This window comes from Uranotaenia lowii, chromosome 2 (assembly GCF_029784155.1).
Source record: "Uranotaenia lowii strain MFRU-FL chromosome 2, ASM2978415v1, whole genome shotgun sequence".
NCBI lineage: Eukaryota > Metazoa > Arthropoda > Insecta > Diptera > Culicidae > Uranotaenia > Uranotaenia lowii.
The window spans coordinates 29,855,535-29,878,430 of NC_073692.1; the positions used below are offsets into that span (position 1 = coordinate 29,855,535).

A 22,896-nucleotide genomic window follows, 5' to 3' on the forward strand; every position below is an offset into this window, starting at 1 on the left:
CAAATGATGATGGCTCCAGATGTTTCTCCGGTGTCCTAGCAGAATCCCTTGAATCTAAAACCTAAGGAAAAGGTCAAATCCGGATAAAATAGAACAGGACTACCGAACAAAAAAAATGTTTTCAATCAAACAAAGAATGATTGGACGAGTTAAATTAAATAAACTTGTTAGATGATAAAAAAAAACGGCTGCTTAGCAAAAACAAAATTTCGGACTTAAAATAACTCTGAACCAAGGTTTTCGATCAAAATTCTGTGTTTAAGCGAAAAAAAATGATGTTCTTTGATTTTACTCAAAATTTCTGTCACGGTTTTCTGTGACGCAATTTCCTTAAGTTTAATTGAAAATTTTTTGAAAATTGGGTATTTTTAACATTTTACTTGTGCAAAATCAATTAACCTTAATTATCAATTTTTTCCAATCTAAACATGGAAATCCAAAATTTAAATTGACATAAAAAATTTAAATACGTATAAAATTATAAAATCTCTGAAAAATGTGAATATTTCCTGAATTCTGTTTTATGTGACACAGATTCTGTTATAAAAATATGCTCAAAATTCTGCGAAATAACTTGAAAACGCGTTTTTCTGAAAATATCTGGTAAGCCTACTACCTATCTATAATATTTGTTTCATCAAAAAAATTCTATGTAAGGGGAAGTCGGGTAAGACGGACACCCTAAGAATCGCAATAGAAAATCAGACATTGCTTTTTTCACATCGCAGTTTTCGTACAGATGGGCAGTTTAGGTTGTTTGCTATCGAATAAACCATTGAAATTTGTACGTTTGCTTCACCAAGAATGTTATTATACGATACCAATCTACAACAAGCTTGCAAATTGCACTTTTTAAAAATGGTCGGGTAAAACTGTGTAGAACTGTGTAGAACTTCGTAGAAACGATACATTTCTCCGGAAAAATTGCTGTAAAAGTACATATTTTTGTGAGTTAAGTATTTGAAAAAGTTTTTAAACCAAAATGGAACCAACTAGCTCGAGTCCAGAAGCGAAACAGTGTGGTTTTTTTATACGCGCTGTCTTCGCCGGGGATCCAGTTTTTACAGCTTTTATGGCCTGTTTGAGATGCTGAGTGCTTTCGACCGACAAATTTCTCTTGCCAAGGTCTTTTGAAGACAAATTGAGGATCACACCGATGAAAAATTTAAAATATTTGAAGAAACTTATGTGTCCGTTTTACCCGACTTTGAGGTGTACGTCGACCCGCTTTAGCAACTTTTTTTTTTCAAAACGTTTGTCGCCCAAAGCCTTCGACTGAAATTTACTTATTTTTCTCCAGATGGTTCAACAAAAGCCCACTCTACCTTTGAAAATGGTTGAAATTTTCGAAAATGTTACGAGTTATGAACTATTTTCTGAGGAGAGAAAATTACATCAAATGATGGATTCTTATAGTTTTTATTTGTTTTGTTTACTATTATGAGACCTTGCTTGCTATAAATAAATAAAGGATCTCGAAAGTGTTGATACACTTAGGCGAACATATTCCCATCATTACTTTAAGAAAATTATCAAAAGTAATCTACAAAAACAGCTCGTAGGCAGATCCATGATGCAAAAGTTTCATAACGCAAATAGTTTTCTGCTGCTTCCTGCTTCAAAATAAGGCTATTTTGATAAAAAAAAAATCTTGGCCACATGTACTTTACCAGGGTGGCAGCCAAATGGGTCATGTCGAATTTCTAAAAAAAATTGTACATTCGCAAAAAAAAACTGACCTGTGCAAAATTTCAGCTCAATCGAACTTGATTTAGCGATGCCTCAAAACGCTTAAAATTTTGGATTTTTGAGACTCAAAAATCACCAAAGGAAAAACAAAGGAACAACCGTCTTCGGCTGGATAACCTTTGGCTTCATGACTCATTCGGCCTAACATTCAGTCGTTCAGATGACCATTCAGGCTATCATCCATTCGGCCTAACACCTTTGCGTTCTCCGACAACAGTCTTCGACTGGATAACCGGATAATCGTATGACTCATTCGACTTAGTGGCCTATTCGACCTAATACCTGATTCGGCCTAACGTTCATCGACCAAATGACATCTCTAAACCTTATCTCTAACATCACGTTCTAAAGAAATTCCGTATTTCAAACACAAACTAAACTAATTAATATACATTCTTAAATTGTAATTCATATGTTTGGGTAAATAAAGAGCAAATATGCTGCAGTCATAGTTTTAGGGTCATTCCAAATAAAAATCAACAGAAGGAGTAAGCAAACGGTTGAATGAAAACAAAACGGCTCAATATCGAACCGAACAAATCCATAACGAAATCCCAAAGCATAACCAATAAGTGTTGTGGTTACGGATAAATGGTGTCAAAAAATCAAATAATGCACGGATAACATGAAATGATGAATTGATGATGGCTTGACTAATCAATGAATAAATTCGGATAATAGAAGGGTTTATCACTTACCAGAGTGCATCGTGTTGCGCGCGTTGCTCTGATAGGCGGCACAGTACGCCTCGATGACCCGCAGCACCAGCGCATCCTCCTCGTACGTCGGCGGAGCTTTGCTACTCTGCTGACCGAGTGACAAACTGTGATGAACACTACCGGTACCGGTGATACCCGCACCAGCTGTCCCGCCACCTCCGGTTCCGGTTCCACTTCCAACTGCTCCTCCTCCTCCACCGCTGCTCAGTAAACTTGGCCGAAGGGGCGGAGCGGATCGCAGATTGGTAATCTTCCAATTAGCTGTAAGGAGAAGACACAGAGTTTAATAAAAATCGTTCAACGACTCTTAAAAATAAAGTGACGAACCTTTTTCTTTGATGGATTTTAGGTTTGGCACCGGTTGCGATTGGCTGCTGCTGCTGCTGGGTTCGAAGGACCGGCTGGGGCTGCTGTTGGCAAAATTGGCGAGTTTCTGGGACTGTTGCTGTTGCTGTTGCAGCTGAACCTGATTGTAGCTTAGGTGGTGATTGAACGATTGACTGCGTTTGTGTTGCGACATGTGCTGTGCGATTGAACTGGCCCGCGACGGGTGACTGTTGCCGGTCGTCGACGTTGGAAGAGACATCTGTTGGTCGGATGAAGAAACAGACAGACAGACAAACAGACAGAGAGAGAAAGAAAACCGGAAGAAATGATTAACGATAACGATGGCGATGAGTGACGGGTGCAGATATGTATGGTTGGGTGATAGTTTTTGTTTTTGTTTTTGGAAATATTTGGCAACAACAACATCAATCAACAATCGTCACGACGATGGGAAGCTTCGCGAAACGGTTGAATACAAAATCGATCGAGTTGTAGTTTATTAGCGGCTTGGTTTGGTGAAAGAATGACAATCAGTAACATTGTGCGGATTCGAGTTTATTTACAGCCATTAGTAGTCAGTAAGGATGGCAACCGTTCTGGATGAGAAATGACCGAAATGGGGTCCAGGCAGTGCGAACTAAAAAAAAAAAGATGTAAATTACACAACGAAAATCAACAACAAAAAATTTTGATCTGAAAACAAAACAGTTGATAAAAAAAAATTGAATACACACACTCACGAAGCTAATAAGGCAATCGTTATTTGCTTCAATACAGTACTACGGAAAATAATGTTAAATATAGTATTTTGTTTGTCTTCATTCGAGCGTTTTTGTAGGTACAGCTTTCGGTCATAAGACTGTTGAAAAAATATCTGATATCTGTTTAGTATCTTCTGGAGATTCAACTTGACGTGATCCAAAATATTTGAAATTAGTAGAGCTCCGATGTTTTGGGAGGGTTAATATCCTTGAGTAGAAAACGAATGCTTCAGATAAAAATATCTGTGCCAAATACCATACTAAGGCCGTTTTCGTTTTCTCCACAAGCGCGGGGCAAAACTTTTTCTGAATAAACAAACAGAATCGTTACCCCGGACGATGCAAATATATGGTTGCTTTACTCACACTTATGTTTACCCCCAACACTGACAACTTTTACGGGGTGCAACCGCCTGCTTGAGGTTCAAATCTCGGGCAAAACTAGTAGACTTCTGAATTAATAAACAAACAAAATAACAGCAGCTAGGGCAAAACTCGTGGGTAACTAGGTTGCCACTGCCAATAAACAAAAACACTATAAGCTTGTGTCCTAACCAAAACAATGAGGAACTGACATATGTGATCCTTACCATGACACTGACCAGAAGAGTCGTATCTAAGTTCTGATAGCTTTTATCGTAGGGAAAGAGTTCAATGCGTCTCGCTAAGTAAAAAGATATCCTAAGAGGGAGAGGTGATGAGTAGTGAGTTAACGGAAAAGCGACTCGCGATCGGAACGCGTTTCGATGGGTTAAGTAAACCCCGAGTTGTTGAGAGGAAAAATCAGACCTGGAGTCATTAGAAAAAGAGGTCGAACCTTGACTCGTGAAAGAAGAGGCTAGACCTTAATCCGAATGAAGTTAATTTCAGGAACGCAAGCTACCGTAAATGACGAGCGAAGGACTCTAGGGAATCTGAATTCAGCAGGGGTTTTGCTATGGTCGATCTCGGCTCGATTTTATGGAATATTACTTAGACTGTTGACTAGTATTGACATAACATTAACTTAACCACAAAACTGAGATTACAGTCGGATCTTGCTCGATTTGAGTGTGATGATCGACGTTTTTAAAAGCCATGTTTCTTGTGCGTAAAAGGCCGCTTTGGCAATGACCACACTTACGAAAGTAATGGGGAACGCCTGTAGCAAGCTACAGTTATAAGGAATTTGAATTTATCCCGGGAAGAAATCCAATTTTAGGGTGAACTATTAGAAATTCACAGCGTCACAATACCAACAGGGGAGAGGGTCGTCCGCATTCCCAATCCCTAATAACTGTAGTTCACTACCCACCTTGAGGATCTAAAGCAGTGAGTTGAAAGAAATATCGTCAATTCTTCGATAAGGAGGATCGGCCTGGAAATCGGGACTAGACAAACATCGTAATCAGATGAATCTGCGGGTCATCAAAGAGTACTGAATTGTTTCGAGGTAGGCAGCATGCCTAGTAGCGGGACCGATTCCTGTCTCGATTCTGGTGGTGACAAGGTACACTCAACATACGAAAATAACCCATGGAGACCTACATACATAACCAACAGGCAACTCCTATGGGAGAGCTCGGATAGAGCAAGGTGTACCCATGGTTTGATCCCAAATATCACAGTACGTATCGAGAAAAAAACATAGCTCCAAAGTGGATTACTACTTGACAGTCCCACCACTCTGTCCGACACGATGGAATGGATTATGCAAACGGAACTGATAGAAACCGTTCTTCACCACATGCTTCGGAAATGGACTACGCAAACGGAACTGACGGAACCCCCTTATGGATGAAGAAATACGCAACGAACTCGGACTTTTCTAAGTGTGCAGCTCATGGGGGCGCGAAAACGCCTCTATGCGAAAGACCATGCTGATGAGGTGGAATGCTGACGGGTCGAAAATGTGTCAGTTGCAAACGGTAGCCTGTGGGGCACCAGGACGCACACCACAGTAATGAAGTCGTTGCTACGCTAAAGCAGGGCACTGACGCAGTGGACCGTATATTTCCTTAGGCAGCCGACATGGTCGACAAGATGCAGGGGTTTGTTCGAAGTACCAACAACGTGCACACGCTCATCAAAACCTGGGTACCGAAAATGATGATGCTCCTGCAGAGCAGGCTCGTAAGTGGTCACCATCGCTCGAATTTTTCCGGAGACAACCACCACACATCGTTCGTGACAATCGTGGAGAGCGCAATCGTTTGATCGGAGAGCAAAAAAATGTCAAATGAAATTTTGATCTTTGTTGTGGTTAGTCGTTTGACTTTCATCCCTCTTGCGTAGATAATCGAGATAATCATTCCACATTGTTCGACAACACATCCAAACATCACCCGGCGCTGCAGAGTGACGAATTTTTTTTCAACGGGAGGGAGTGAATAGAAAAGATTGCATTTGCTTATTGAGTCTGTAAGTTCCGCTGCGTGAAAGAGATAGGCGATGTCGTAAACTGTCGGAAATTCTGGTCGTTTGGCCATCAAATTATCCCTCTCGTGTACCAAGACACGAAATTTCGTTCGACTATCACACAAAGAAGAATGAATGTCGTTTCGTTTGATGGTAGTCGACTGTTTGGCAAGTTTTCGGTCGCATTCGTTTGACGGCACGAACAAAAGCAGGCTGTGCGACTGTCAGAGAAAATGTCGATGGTTTACAAGTCTGCTACAGAGTGCCGTCAAGGAAAGAACGGAGCTGATGCGGAAGGTCGAGGCTGCGGAGAAGGAACTGGAGGAAGCAAAATTGGTTGCTTCTCAAGGACCTTCGAAGGAGAGATCGCGACTCCACCGTCGTGAACGATTTTTCCAAAAAAGGAGAGGTACGGACTATGAGGATGCCGACGGAGAAAGCAGTGCTGAAGGCTGGCGAATGGTTCCTAATAGGAAGGAGAAGGCGAAAAGAAAGGTCGTTATGAAGCCAGAACCACACCCAAAACCCAAACCTTAACGGGTGATGCCCAGGGATGATGCCCTTATCGTGGAAGCGAAAGAAGGCACAACGTATGCGAACTTGTTCCGGAAGCTTCGCACAGAGCCAAAGTTATCTGCTCTTGGCGAAAGCGTCACCAAAACAAAAAGGCGAACTGCTTTTCGAGCTAAGAAAAGACCCGGCGGTAAAGAGCGCCGCCTTTAAGGAGCTTGTCGAAAGCACCCTAGCCGATAAGTCATACCTGGCATGAGCAACGAATCAGTAGCTATGAAAATAAGAAAGACGTACGATGTAATGCAGATTGCAACGATTCGCCTCTCACCAACAGCGGCCACGTTACTGACGGAGGAACTGTAAGAGTTGGGAGGTCAGTGGGGCACTTTAGAACCGCACCCAGGATACCGAAGCACATGCAACGCCTATGTGGTTGATCTATAGGTGGGGACAAGAGTGCTCTTGCACGAGTGTGAGAATCAGTTTTTTAAATGTTTTGATTGCTACGTCACAAACGTTCATGAGCGTCTCGACGTTGAAGTCTCAGTTCATCGACGGCATGCAACCTTTCATGTTATTTGAAAATCACAATCAAAGCACCCTCTTATTTACGCTTTTTCTTCCTAACGCCTAGCACGGCGACGCTATGAGTTCTAAATAATAAACAACTTTATTTGCGTCCCAAACATTCCTTCTAATATGTTTCTATGGCTACATTTGGACGCTTTATACTTGACTCCGCGATGGCGTCGCGTTACGTCACAATCGTTCATAAACAACTGTATGGATACGGCGAACTAATACTTAAGTTTTAGATGCAACGTTTTTTGGATGCAACGCTGCTTCAATTGCTGGGATTTCGGCCATCTATCCCGAAGCTGCAACGGACCTGACCGGTCACGATGCTGTCGAAGATGCGGTGAAGAGGGACACTTCGCTCGAGAATGCAAAATACAGCCGAAATGTATGTATTTTATGCAAGCAACAAGTGGCGGATGGCAATGTCCACGAAACTGGTGACTTGGATTGCCTGGTATATATAAAAGCAAAGGCAAGCCAGTAAAACTGGGAATAATCCAGCTAAACCTCAACCATAGCTAGGCTGCACAGCTTCTGCTGGAGTAAACGGTAGGTGAAAGGAAGTTTTATCAGCACCATCAATTCCGTCGTTTTTCTATCCAGGAGATAGTGGTAGATTCTCGGGACGGATTCGTGAATGCTAAAATTAGCGGCATCTTTTTCTGCAGCTGCTACGCTACACCAAGTTGGACGATCGGGGAGTTCAACACAATATTGGATGAACTCACTCACGAACTGACAACCCTACTGGAGTCTATTAGAGTCCTCGCGAGACTGGAGGTTGAGCTTTGCAACACTGGATCCATCATCACTTCAGTGATTGATATCATCTTTGCGAATCCATCATTAAAAATGGACTTGTATTGAAGAGTGTGTGACGATTATAGACACAGCGATCACCCGGCGATACGCTATAGCGTAGGAGACCGAAATCCGGTGGCAGTAAGGCAATTGCCAGTCCATGAGCGTAGATGAAAGACCAAAGTTTTCGATAAGGAAGTGTGCACCGAAGCTATATGCTTGCAGGAACCCAGATAACCAGAAATCGTAAAGCAGTGTTCATTGTAGATTGTATAAGCATCCAGTTTAAATTGGAATTGGATAAACATCATGTTGTAGCTAAACCAAGTTATATCTTATCGTTTATGGTTTGTATAGTTCATTACATACGATAATATTTTGTTAATCGTATAGAATGATCAATCAAGTTGTTTTGAATTGCAGTAGAATTGTATAAAACTCAATATTATATCCCACTGTACAATTAAGCAATCTTTCATGCTTGCGATCTATGATGACATATTATTTCCATGAAAGGTCGTACAGTACTTGTAAGAACATCGTATAATGGAATTTAAACAATCTGCAGATTGTCGAATTGTTTAACAGTACAGTAGACAGCTAGCCAAAATCGCACAGCGCTGAATACAATTATTGATTGAAATATAATCGTCTATGAGATAGGTTAAAGTTGTTTATCAAAAAACGGCATCTATAAATAGATTTGTAGTCCGAAATGATGCAGTCAGTGGTATTTTATAGGATCAACTGATTTTTAAACGGAACTCTCAACAGTACATGAACAAATTTGCTTGTTTGTATCAACATGAAATGGTACCGAAGAAGTGTCGAAGGACAGGGATCGGAACGTTGTGAGTTCGAGACTGAGGGAAAAGAGACACATAAAGTTGTATATGTTTCATTTTTTTTTTTCGCAATAAACATTTCATTCTATTGTATTAATATTCACGGCGATTCATAGTAAAATTGTAATAAGGGAAAATATAATTGCTTTGGGATACAGTAACAATAAATTGTATTAAATGGCGAAGAAAGTTGTACAAACCTCTGACTACCTGCAAAAGGAAATTGTAATCAAATTGTAGGGCAGGCAATAGAAAGTTGTAAGTTGTACAATCCTAAGATTTTATGCAAAGCAAAGTTGCTATCAAATTGTTGAAAATGCAATACAATGTTTTATATTTTCAAGGTGAGCAAAATTTGGTCCGTATATTGCCTCCACTTTGGAACGTACAGGCTCATATAGAATATTCTATACAACTTTTTCAAATTGTACAAAAGTGTGTATATCTCAGAAACAACTGAAAAATACAGACCAAAATGTTCACTGGGAAGCATCGCAGGTCTAAAATGCTAAGCAGCTGACGAAAATGATGGTAGCGGTGTCATGCCCAGAAGGAATACACCGAAGTGGTGGCAACGACCAGCAACGACTGGTGGACCTCAGAAATTGCTGAGCTTCGCACTAGCTGCCTAAAAGCCAGACGACAAGCTCAACGGGCGAGAAACGAGAGGTGCCGTTTACCGAGCAGCCAGGATGACACTTAAGCGAACTATTAAAACAGGCAAAGATAACTGTTACGGAGAGCATTGTGCCAGAGCGTAGATGGGGTCAAACCTGGCGAGATTCGGTGGCCTAAGGTCGTCGACCGGAAAGTGTCCGGAAAAACTGAAAGAGATCGTTTCACATCTTTTCCCGCAGCATGGCCTGACGCAGTGGCCACTTACCTCGTACGACGCGAGAGCCCACGACATCGAGCCAGTAACGAACGAGGAACTTATGGCTATTGCTAAGAAACTTGCGGTGAATAAGGCCCCTGGTCCGGACGAAATTCCAAATGCAGTGCTTGAGGTAGCGGTGCAGACCATTTCGGATACATTCAGAGTGGTGCTGCAAAAGTGTCTCGACAAGGAATCTTTTCCCAATCCGTGAAAAACGGTGAACGGTACTACCGAAACCTGGGAAACCTCCAGGGCATCCATCATCGTACAGACCCATATGTCTGCTGGACACCCTTGGTAAGCTACTATTATTCAACAGACTTATCCTCTACACAGGAGGCGAAAGTGGACTGTCGGACAGACAGTTCGGTTTTCGGGAAGGAAGATGGGGGAAAGATGGGAAGCTTTTGCCAAAGCGCTACACAGGATGGGTGTTCCCAATACCTTCTGCAGGATAATAGGAACCTTCTTCGCAAATCGAGTCCTGACGTACAAAACCGAAACTGGGTTACGATCTACTGCCCTAACGGCGGGTGTTCCACAGGGTTCCATACTCGGACCTATGCTTTGGAATGCCATGTATAATGAGGTGTTAACGCTGAAACTACCAACAGGCGTGCAGATAGTCGGATTTGCTGACGATATCGTGCTCATGATCACCGGCGAAACAATCGAGGAGGTAGAAGATCTTGCAACGGTGTCCGTAGAAAGGGTTGGCATTTGGATGGAGGGAGTTAAGCTTCAGATAGCTCACCATAAAACTGAAGTTCTGCTCCTGACCAACATAAGAGTTGTGGCGCACAAGGGGATTACTGTTGGAGGGTACACGACATCTTCTAAACACCAGCTGAAATACCTTGCAATAATGGTCGACAATCGCTTAATTTTTGGTGAGCATGTCAAATACTGTTGTGAAAATACATCGAAAGTCATAGATTTATTAGCCTGCATTATGCCGAACTGCCATGGTCCAAAGAGTAGCAAGAGACGTCTTCTTGCGGACATAGCACTGTCGAAACTACCATACGAAGGAGCGGCCTGGAGCTCCGCGATAGAGGTAAGCGCAACAGATCCAAATTACGGAGCACACATCGGGTGATAGCCATGTGAGTTTCCTTTGCATACAGGACCATATCAGCAGATGCAGCTTTTGTCATCGCGGTTATGATTCCCAACTCTGGCGGTCCATATCCTCCGCGAAGCAAGAGCTGTTAAAGGAGGGCGAAAAGTTCAACGAGCAGCCTCAATGCTCAAGTGGCAGGAGCAAAGGGACGCATCGAAGAACGCAAGATGGACGCATAGGCTAGTCCCGCGACTTTCAGACGGGGTAAATCGGAAGTATGGTGAGATCAACTTATACCTGACGCAGTTTCTTTCGGTCATGGGTGCTTTAAGCATCACCTTCATCGGTTTAAGCTTATCAGCTCGCCTTATCGCCCGGAATGCGTAGATATGGAGGAATCGGTAAAACATGCTATCTTTGTCTGCCCCAGGTTCATTTCAAGGCGTCAACAACTTTAAAATTTTAATGCTGAAAATGTTGTGACGCGACGAACAATCGTGGTGTGCTATAGTCGACGAAATCTTGCGACTCATACGCGATCTAATACGAATCAGGAAAGATAATGAATGACGAGAGCGAGTTAGTCAACCAAACTTGACAAGCTAATGGAAGGTCTTGGTCCTCGTATGACACCACAATTCAAAAGCAACGCGATCTTAGGGCGCGGTATAACCCTAGTAATCTGGACACATACTTGTGGTGTGACTTAAAAGGTATCACGTACTCAGCTACGATCTTTTCTGCAGCAAAAGTAAGCGGAGATACCATTCGGGGTGGTCGTGACGGGATTCTAGCTTGATAGTTTCTCAATCGGCCATGCCTTGGTGGTTAGAAATCCTACGCGATTTACTTCAAAAGCGTTACCTAACCGGCACACGTCTCGGGGTTTTCTGTACTAGTCTGAAGTTGGCGAAAGAAGAAAAGAAGAAAGAGGATAAAGGAGAAAATATATAAAGGAGATAGACCAAAAATGAGATTAAATGCTAGGACCGCAGAATGGTACATGGGGTCTTCTAACGAGCGTAGTTTTATCGAACTTCGTTTAAAATGTGTAGCTTTTAGTTCTGCCTTCAGGGTCCTGAAATTGTCGAAGTCATGAGATCAACACGGATCCAGAGATCCCAACTCTCGAATCCAACTGGGATTTCTGAATCCGTGCTGATCATGACTACAACAATTACAGGACCCTGAAAGCATGAAATCAATAATCACATAGCGATCGTCATCATAAACCATAAAAGGCATAAAAATGCCTGTTTGCCTATATGAAATACAGTTGATTCATTTGAATTTCGGTCAAACTAAATGCTATCTGATTATGAAATACCAGCGAGTTCCATGCACTACGTTCAAGGTGTTCCCAAAGATATAAATCGTCCCAAAACGCAAGAGCTCAATTGAACAATTGTTAATATTCACCAATCCTCAGAGAGAATCTCAGACGCGGAACGCAATTTTCAGTTGCGGATAAGAAAGCAACAGAGCTGCTTCTTCATTTACATTTATTTATTTTTTCAGATATCCTGTAGCACCTTACTTAATCTAATTCTTTCACAAATTTTTAAACAAATGAAATTTGCATTGCGTGTTCTTCTACTATATTCTTCTATATTAACCTTAATACTCAACAGTCTTATGTACCTTTCGTGTTTTGAAAAAAAATATAATAAACGAAAAATCGAAATCAAAATGTCGTTTCAACAAAAACCTCTACTTAAACAAAGGAAAAATATAATACACCACACAGGTCAGAACATAAACGGTGAAAAAACGTCCAACAGTGAACAAAACCAAAAGCGACAGTACGAACAGAAAAGTTAGATTCTTGCCTGAACCCCCCGCGGCATCACTAAAGTGACCAGAACTGCTAGTTGTTGTCGTCGTCGGCGTCGTCGTCGTAGCGTCGACGGCAAGTCGCAACGACGAAGGGTTGCTATTCCCCCGCGGCACGTGCTGCCGGCTTTCCTTGGCCTTGCTGCTGTTACTCATAACAAAAATCGGAAGCTTCTCCTTTTTCCACCAGTGTGCATACAATCCAGTCTTAAATATTGTTCCTCCACGCTCGGCATCGGTTTGCCCATCAAATTTGTCCGGTTCGAACGTACGTCGGTATTCACACAAATTAATCACAATTTTACTGCGGCCACTGACCTGCTTCCGAACCGAGGAGCTACCGGAGGAATCTTCCTCGTCACCACTCGACTGTGGCTCTTCACTTCGACTGCGAATTCGCTTCTTTTGCCCTTCGGAATCCTCGTTTCTCCGGGTGTTATTCCGTAGGTGATTATGGTCCTCCTGACTGTGATCGAACTGACCACTGTCGGTAAAATCGAATTCACTGTCCCGAGTTAGTAGTACGAAACGACCGATATTGTGGCTCGAGCGCGAATGTCGCAATCTCGAACTGTCTTCTACCGTGCAACTATTACTACTTTCGGTTCTCGTCTGGTTCTCCCGACAATTACTGCTGCTGCTATATGTGGGGGCCTCTGAGGCCTTTCCCTTGCTTTGGAGGTCTGAATCATAAAGAAGAAAATCGCCTGATAATTTAGGAGGATCGGGGGTGGAAATCGAACAACTACCGGCCATACCTGAATCGCTTGACCGTGGACTGTCGCAGTGTGAGTCGATGCTGGCACTGCAGAAACGACACTTTGTGTGATGCCGATTGTGGTTACTGGTTTGTTGTGGTTGTTTACATTTCGGTTCAAGAAGTTCTTCAGCAGTATTTCTAACGCCGGGTTCACCAGCACTTGCCTCAACAATGTTTACAAACTGATAGCTTACACAGCGCCTGGCCCCTGGAGACGATCGAGCCCGTTCCTCATCCATTCCCTTTCTGAGATGATTTTGGTTTAGCAGAAGTTTTTTATCAGAATTTATTGAATGCTTACGAAATGGTGTTAGCTCTCGTGACAAACAGCCGATTGAACAGCTACCGGAGGTGGCATCGAAATCTGCTGGAGGGGTTAGAATTTCGCCGAAAGAAGTTTCCGACAGATGTTGGCTATGGAAGTTATACAATAATTCAGCTGCCACTTGGTCCGGTACAGAAAGCGTCGTTTCGGAGGCGGGAATATCAAGCGAGCTGGAATGTATACTGGTACGCTCGGGTGCTAGGGGCACTTCTACCGATTGTTGCTGGGTCGGCTGTTGAACGTCCAGTCGGTCTTTCCAGGAAGGAATATAGATTTCGGTCACGGAAGAATTGGCAAAACGATTTCCAACGAAAAGTGTGGGCATACTATGTCTTTCCTCGATTATCGGTTTCTGTTGAAGCGAATGTTTGATCTTCATGGAATCATCTAAATTCACTAAATCCTCACACGCCATTCGACCATGGGCTACTCTATGTTCAAAACTAGATACTTGAGACTGTTCCGAGCACTGCTGTTTGATTTCGCCCAAAAGTAACTTGGCGGTGGTGGTATGAATTGGAGCTGTAGGACTATTTCCATTTGCTCCAGATCTACCCAAACTTCCGAAAGATTCGCGATCATTTAACTTCAAACAGGGTATCGCTCTCGACCCAATGATATGCGATCCCTCGCTCTCGAGGCTCTTTCTCTCTTCGCTGTTCGCGTTACCGCTGACGAAGAAAAATGTATCATCTGCCTCAACCTGTGCGTTCTGTTCGATGTAACTCTCGTACACGGTACTTTCCCGAGTAGTGCTCTGCGTCTTTCGGCCGGTGAAGAATGTTATTGTCTCATAAGGGTCATCGTCACCATAATCGACAGCATTTTGACGCTCCAAGTTATTGGATCGCCCCGAACAAGACGATGTGCACGAACCATCATCCGAATCTTCCTCCTGTTCTTCAACGTTATGATTACGATCAACTTTCTGAATCTCCGCTTCCCGATCGCGACGATACATCCGAACCGTAGTCCTATGCTTCCTACGTAAAACTACTTCACTAGTGTCTACGTCTTGCGTGATTTGGGGATAAAGCAACGCCTGCACGACGTAACGCGACAAGCCCTGGGTTTTAAACAGGTGTCGAAAGAACGACGTTAAAGCAGCATACGGAGCTGTGGGTGGGTACGATTGATTCGGTAGCGTTGGTCGATAATTCTGACTGTATGCACAATAGGATATACGGGTGCTGTAGCCACGGGTATCTAGCAAATTCTTATTCTGCATTGATACGAGGACGATAGAACGCATTGAAATTGGGATAAAGATTTTGCGTTCAATGCGAGGGAGAAAGAGACACAGAGAGAAACATAAGTGGTGCGGGTAGAGTTAAACGCTTTCTCGTTTTCAAAACGGTACCGAAACGATTGACCAAGTCGATTGCTATCAATTTAACGTCAATCATTCGGTAGAAAACTGTCACCGGTCAAAAAAAAAGTTATGGGGAAGATAACTGACACAGACTGTGATTGGAATGCCTGCAACTTATATTATAAGAAAAAAAAAAAGTTTCAAAACACTTACATGAGGTGGTGGTTGCGGGATGTTGACGGCTGAACTGCTCACGATTCGCTTCATGTCTTTGACCGGTTGCTGGTTCTCCACTCCGGTTGGATTTACTTTTGCATTAAGAAAATCAACCCACTTGCTAGCCTCCGTTGGCCCCTGACAGACGGCCACTATCCGGTCGATCAACGGACCCGTAATTTCAAATGCATTCTTGATCTGATCGGTATCCTCCAAGCGATTAACATTAATCCCTGTTAGTGGCAGTTTGCCTTCGTACTTGAAGGCACTCATCCTTTGGCTAACACTTAGAATGAGAAGCGTTTCCGAGAACAGCACAAAGTACCGATCCTTGTGCTCGGACCCAACGGCCACACTGCCCATGTGAATAATCTCCCCCAAACTGCTCAGTTCTTGGCCCTGCCAGCCGCGAATGGGACCAGTCAAAATTTGCAGCTCCAGCTCCTTCTGCCGTCGGGTTGCCGAACAGGACGATGCGATGTCCTTGAACACGGCTATACTACGCTGGGTGTCGCCCCGATCCGGATGACCACTTTCCATGTGCCGTTCCAGCTCCTGCAGGATGGCCGAGTATTTGTCTAAACGACGGAATGGCTTAGACAGACCTGTCGTAAGGACCAGCAGTCCCGGCTTTGCGGCTCCCTGTTTTTCCATGAAGGTGTTGAGGTCATCGCTGGAATGTAAAATATAAGGATTAGTGCCATCAGTCTTGTTCTTCAGAGATAAAATCGGCGGCATGTTTTCTAAGGTTCTACGATAACCTTGGTTATATGTTCACATGAGAGAAGATGATGATCCCCTAGAAAAGTTCTGTTGCCATTTGATGTTAGTAGGTATGCATTTTACGATCAAAATTCTTTGGAGAAAGTTTAAAATTTTTGAGCGGCTTGTTAATGTATTGAAACACATCTTCTGGTTTTGACAATTAGTAACAGAATGAAGAAAATTTTATTTAAATTGGTCATACAATACACCTCCTTAAGCTATAATTCCTATTGCTTCACGATTCTTGATCAGCTTCGTAGCAGCCAAAGGCTTCGTAGTTGCTCCTCAGATGTAACGTAGTTGATGTTGACCACTCCTCTCTCCAGTGCATCTCGAATATATTGATGTCGTATGACGTGTACGATGTGCTTTGTTCTTGCGTTGTAACCACCATTCTTAGCCACCGCGATTGTACTATGGTTATCGCAGGATTTAGGAATTGGTCCGATCTTCTGGAACTGCGACATCAGGCCCTTCCACCACGAAGCTTCTTGGACTGCTGCCGAAAGTGCCATATACTCTGCTTCACAAGAGGATAATGCTATTGTTGGCTGGCGCTTACAGCACCAAGAAATCGGGGCCCCTTGCAGTTGAAATATGTAGCCGCTTGTTGACCTCCGGTCGTCCAGATCACCTGCCCAGTCAGCATTGCTGTAACCAATACCCTCTTCGTTCGCATACTTCTTGTAAACCAGTTTCAGTTTCGAAGTTCCACGCAGGTAGCAGAAAAGATGCTTTACTGCACTCCAATGTTGTAGTCCAGGATTTGAGTTGTAACGGTTGAGTTGATTCACGGCGTAGAGCAGGTATGTCAAACTGGGGGTTCGCGGGCCGCATGCGGCCCGCAGCCTTGGTCAATGCGGCCCGCGTAGCCCCGTCTTAAGTTATCACAAAATTCCCTACTACACAGAAGTACACTGGCTTTCCTGCCACAAAATATTAAAAAGATTTTTTTTTGCTAAGAGAGGAAATAATATTATTTTAGGAAATGAAAGATTTTTAATGCGGCCCGCACACTTAAACGAGTTTGACATGCCTGGCGTAGAGAATATCCGGCCGTGTTAACGTGCGCCAGGTACATAAGAGAACCAACAGCTTCATGATACGGAATGTTGATCCTCTGCTTCTCCTTCGGTTGTTTTAGGTGGCATGTCAGGATCGCTTTGATGTAAACTTCTTGATCAAGAGCAACAGCATCGTTGGTCTGACTGATCCATATGCTCAAGCAACTCTTAGCCTTGCCCAGATCTTTCATCCGGAAGTTCGTATTCAGGAACGTCTTGATGTGCTTGATCCAGCCGTCGTTGTTCGAGAAAATCATCACATCATCAACGTAGACTGCCACGAAAAATAGCCTCCTGATTGTCGACAATGTAGTACACGCAAGGATCGTAGTTTGTTCGAGTAAGGCCAAACTTCTTCAGCATGGAATCCAGTTTGTTGTTCCAAACTCAACTCGACTGTTTCAGCCCGTATAATGCCTTGTTCAGTCAGCATACCAGGTTCCTCTTCTAGGGATTCTCAAACATGAATATTTCCTCTTCAAGTTCCCCCTGGAGGAACGCCGTTACAGCATCCATCTGTTGAAGGCAATTATCAACCGTATCTTGAAGCCAGCGCAAAAAGGTACCGGAGTGAACTGTGACGCGCGACGGGGGAGTACGTTTCATCATAGTCCGCCTTCTTTCGCTGCGAAAACCTTTTATCACCAGGCGCGCTTTGTATCGCCCACATTTCCGTTCGAGTCGTGTTTGGTTTTAAACGCCCACTTACACTTGATCGCCTTTCTGCCTTTTGGGAGTTCCACCAAGGACCAGGTTTGATTGCTCATAAACGCATCATACTCCTCCTGCATGGCTACATTCTACATCGGGACGGAATATCGCTTCCTGCGAGGTAGTTGGATCATTGGAGACATCAACATCTGAATAGCTACTCCACTAAATTGACTCGGATCGACATGACTCGGTAGCGCACCTCGCGCGACATCTGTACTGGCTGTCTGTGGTGTATGAAAACTGGGTAGACCTCTGGTTGTAACAACAAACTGATCATACTTGCCTGGTAGATGGTGCTCCCGACCACCTCGCCTCAACGCCAGTGACTCAGGCGGATATGAAATTTGGCTCGGAAGAAACACATTCACATTTGTAAAGGTATCTGTCGAGCTAACTAACATTGCTGAGCGCCTCTTCAAAATTGTCATTTTAAAACTGCTCTCTAGGATTCCCGTTGCAGGGATAACCACATGATTGTCGGGGATCGGTGCCAGAACGCCCGCATCAGCGCCAGGAACGCTCGGAACTTCGACTAATCCAGTCGATTCTACTGCTTCCTCGTTGGCAGTCTAAGTAAACCATATTTCCGTCAGTTTTTGCACTAGGTTCCGGTTTGCGATCATTGATTGTGCCTTCATCGGTGAGTATCACGTGTCGGTTCTTGATGATCTTCTTGATCTTGAAGTCATACAGGCGGTAGCCCTAGGGTTCCTCTTCGAAACTTAACAAAATACAAGGTTCCAATATGGCATCCCACTTGCGTTGTTTGGGCTTCGGTACATGCACCATGGATTGTGTTAAAAAGATCCTCACGTGCGATAAGTCCGGTTCCTTTCCACTCCAAAGCTGTTCAGGTGTGACATGATGACCACTCGTTGGGGAACGGTTCAAGAGATAAACCGCAGTCGATACAGCTTCAGATCAGAATGTCTTCTCCAGCTTCGCTTCGAGTAGCATGCATCTCGCACGCTCGACGATTATCCGATCTGCTCGCTCAGCTAGCCCATTTTGCTATGGTGTGGTGGTAGTCGTTGTCTGATGGCGATTCACAAAATTCGCAAGAAAGTTTTCAAACTTCCGATTCGTATACTCCAATCCATTGTGAGTTCGTAGAGTTTAATCTTACATCCGGTTTGCCGCTTAGCCAGCACATGAAACCTCTTGAAGATTTTTAGCAATTCGTCTTCGGATTTTGTTGGTTTTTCAGGATGACTTCTCCAACTTCTTCGATTTTCATCTCTCCCTTATTAGCAGCTACAACGGAACCATTCGACGGCTTCAGATCCTTCAACAGCACCTTGTTGTGAGTCATGTGCACTGTTGCCCCGGAATCGAAATACCAATCGGTGGTGTTGCGCGACTCGATCGTCGAGAGGACAGTGCAGAAAGCTTCAACTGACGTATTTTTGCACTCGTTCGCAATGTGACCAAATATCTTGCGGCGATAATCATTAGCCTGTAATCCTCCGGGAGACCCCACAGCAGCAACGCACCAATCGATTCGTCCGAAATTGGATATCCGACCCCGTTGATTTGATGTTCCGTAGAAACCACGTACTCAGACATTGAAGAACAGCTTTTGAGATCCGCTTTGATCAGCTTGCGCTAAAGTCCTACTCGCCTTGCTAGACCCGAACCTTCAAATGCATTTTTCAGGTTTTGCCAAACTCCATCGCTGTCGACGTCGATTGCACGTGGTTATAGTTTGTCGGATCAAGTAAAAGAAGGATCTTGGCTCTTGCTTTCCGATTCTTCATAGGATCGACATCGTTGAAAGTTCCGTCGGCTTTTCTCTCGGGCTTGACTGCTTCCCAAAGGTCCTCAAGCTCTAGATAAGTTTGCGCGTCGGTCAATTTTCCGGTCCGCAGAAGCCACCGCATGGATTCCCGGCTTGGTTTTTCCGTTTTGACGCCACCGAAAGGATTCCCAGGTCGATCACCTCCGAACGGATTCCAGGCACGACCACCTTCCATCGGATTCGAGGCATATCACCTCCAAATGGATTCCCGGGTCGCCCTCCTGCCGCTGCCGATTCCACTCCTCGACACTCCTCCTGAGGCCTGACGCCTCCCAGTGGCACCAGCCCAACGACCATCACTTTGTTTTCCGGTCCGACACCCTTCCATGGCACCGGCTTGACGACCTTCCGTAGTTCCCGGCTCGTAAGTCCACCAGAGGTTCCTGGTGCGACGACCACCACCTGGCCTATAACTTGACGACCTTTCACGGCACCGGCCCGCCAACCTTCCATGGCTCCCGGCACGACGAACCGCCAGTGATTCTGGTCCGCTCTCAATGGCTCCAAACCAACGACCCTTCAAAGCACTTGCCCGACGACCTCCCTCCCGAGTCTCCTGGCTTGCCGACCTCCAGCTGGCTTCCCGGTCCGACGACCTACCAGGCTCCTGGTCCGACAACCTCACACGGTTCTGGCTCGACGACGTTCCTTTGGATTCCCGGCGCTGGCTCGTCCTCCCATTGGCTTCTTGCTGGCTGGATTCCACTCTTTTCCTCCTTTCCACTAGTGCTGGGCCCATAACTTGTTGGACAGGGAGCACTTTCGGAGTGGAAAGGAGAGAAACGACTTGTTTGAAGGTCAATACTGGAATGACTTTTTTTTTTTTGACTTTAAATTAATCTTAATTCAGGGATTTTTGTGTGGTTACATATTCAATTTTAAGTGATACAGAATCTTCTTTTCAGCTTTAGTAGAAATGTGGTTTTGAGATTGTTCTACATTAACAAAATTTTTAATATTTTCAAAAAGTTTTGTCCAATTGTGTGGAATTGTTCAGTTTTGAAATTTTCAAAAAAGCTACTTATATCTACTATGTACAGAACCTAATACTGCTATTTACAACCTATCATACTATTTACATTCTAATCTAATATAAACAAATTTTGAATTAATGTGTGTTCGGATGTGTTACATTTTTGTACAAATCTGTTTTTAGTGTCGGATATTCGCTGGTCCACTAACTGAATGTCTGCTTCTTTATGTAGATGAGAAATCCTGGTGTAGCGGGAACGATTCAAGATCATTCTTAGGGTCCTATTTTGCGCCACTTGGAGTTTGTTCCTGTGAGTTTGGGCACTGGATTCCCATACCGCAGATGCGTAGTGTATCGCTGGTGTGAAGATTTGTTTATAGATCGCCAGTTTGTTGGTAAGTGAAAGCTTTGACCTTCGACATATGAGAGGATACAGGCACCGAACAAGACTTGAGCATTTGATCAAAACCCTTTCGATATGCGAGCGGAATAACATCTTCTCATCAAACAGTACTCCCAGGTATGTCACCTCGCTGGACCAGTCGACCCTTATGCCATTCATAACCACTGTACATGTAGGCGGAGGTCTTAGTTTCGGAGATTGTCGGTGTAGAAACATTATTGTTTTTGTTTTGGCTGCGTTTATTTTAATTTTCCACGTATTGGTGTATTCGACGAAGGCATTGAGGCATCTTTGGAGTTTGTTCGTGATCTCACGAGGAATTCTACCCTTGACGGTTATTGCTGTATCATCAGCAAAAAGGAAGAGTACTCCGTCATCACCCAGAGGAGGAATGTCGGATGTGTAGACGTTGTATAGGATCGAGCCCAGTAAACTACCTTGTGGGACTCCTGCTGGGATGGTGAACGTGTCCGAACAGCAACCGTTTAAGGATACTCTGAACGACCTTTGTTGAAGGTAATTTTGGATGATCTTGATGAGGTGAAGTGGAAAGTTGAAATTTCTAAGCTTGTATATGAGTCCATCGTGCCAGACATTGTCGAATGCCTTTTCGGTGTCTAATAAGGCCATTCCCGTCGACTTGGAAACAGCTTTGTTACTTTTGATGTTGTTCATCACCCGAATCAGGCCTTTCCTAAATCCAAACTGTTCGGAAAGCAGGATGTTATGGTCGTCAACAAAGTTAAGAAGTCTATTAAGAATGAGCTTTATTTTCAATTTTAACTTCTATTTATACTAATCAGTTAGAGATTCATAGGGAACCATAGTTACAATAATTTGTTTATAATAATAACACCAATATGCGTGTGTTGTTATTCATCTCATCGATTACTTCGATGAGACAAATCTCAACAGTGCATCTACAGGACGATCTAAAGACAATTTTTTATCCTTTTTTCGTTAGTAGAACGTTATGTGTCGTATCCTATAATATTTAAATCGTGTGGGAATTGTATAGTGAAGTTTTTATGATAGCGCAAAAGGGGAAACTAGTGATCACTTAATCCATTGTCAAGCAGAAAACCTAAAATACCAAATTTATTTTGCCTGATACTAAGGCCCATTTGAGTCCTTCCTCCACCCCATACGCATCTTAAGAAGTGAGAAGGATAGTTTATTATTTTTAATATTGATTTTCAAGTTTCGAAGTAGGTACCAAATTCACAGCAGATTTTGTAGAATGTTGTATCCTAAATCCAGACTGTTCTTCGATAATTATTCCTTCACACTGAATAAAGTTTTAAAACTACTTTTCAATACCAATTCTAGCAGTTTTTCTTGGATTTCCAATATATTTGAAGGACTGTAAACTCTGATCACACTGCACAGTGGTGCAGAACATCAATCTAGCTGTACGAAATTAATAGCGCCCAGAGATGAAGAGATAGACATTTCATGTCTTCAGCAACATTGTTCAGTTTTACATGGAGCATATTCCAATATCAAAATTTTTGCCGAGGGGTCCACCGATAGCGAGATAAAAATGCTAACTTTTTTGTTCTTCAAATAAGGTCTTTGGTGTCTTCGACAAAGTTGTTTATCTGATCAAAATACATAAGTTTGTTGAATATGTCAAAGTCCTATCACATCACTCTCAGGAGTTACAGTCAAAGTAAAAAAAATCTGTTTAAAAAACAGTTTTTTGAACCTGACGCGTTGTAGATTGGATAAAATGGTTCACTGTCTTTGAAACAAAGTTGTAACAAGCCACGATCTATAATTGTTTCATATATTATGATGGGTTTAGAAGTTGCAGGAGCCTTATAGAAAGCATTTTGTGTATTTTATTGGCAATTTTTGAAGGCTCGTCCATCGAAAAGTGCAACTTTTCGCAACACCTTCTTTTTTGTGATTATTTATGATGATGACCGGAACCATTTCCATTTGAAATTGACGGGGAAATCGGTGGAAATAGTAGAGATTTGAATGATTGAAAGTACACTTTTTATATGAAAATTACCTACTTTACTTATAGAAAAAACGTTGATAACATTGAATTCATTAATAAAGAGTTGCAGTTTTTTTTTTTAAATATTTTGTTT

General features: G+C 43.2%; 1 protein-coding gene across 7 annotated transcripts in view; it reads right to left on the bottom strand.

The window, feature by feature from the left end:
• LOC129741107 (rho guanine nucleotide exchange factor 7) overlaps nucleotides 1-22,896 on the bottom strand; it is an 86,463-nt gene that overhangs the window by 14,411 nt on the left and 49,156 nt on the right. For 3 of the 7 annotated variants that reach the window (XM_055732812.1, XM_055732810.1, XM_055732811.1), the window contains exons 5-8: nucleotides 15,075-15,750; nucleotides 12,461-14,771; nucleotides 2,796-3,054; nucleotides 2,595-2,729 (exon numbers count right to left, since the gene is read on the bottom strand). In XM_055732812.1, the coding sequence (XP_055588787.1) occupies nucleotides 2,726-2,729; nucleotides 2,796-3,054; nucleotides 12,461-14,771; nucleotides 15,075-15,750 (3,250 nt within the window). In that variant the 3' untranslated portion in view covers nucleotides 2,595-2,725. Of the gene's footprint in view, nucleotides 1-2,447; nucleotides 2,730-2,795; nucleotides 3,055-12,460; nucleotides 14,772-15,074; nucleotides 15,751-22,896 lie in introns of those variants that run through there. The other 4 variants (XM_055732817.1, XM_055732814.1, XM_055732813.1 and 1 more) reach the window with 3 other exon arrangements.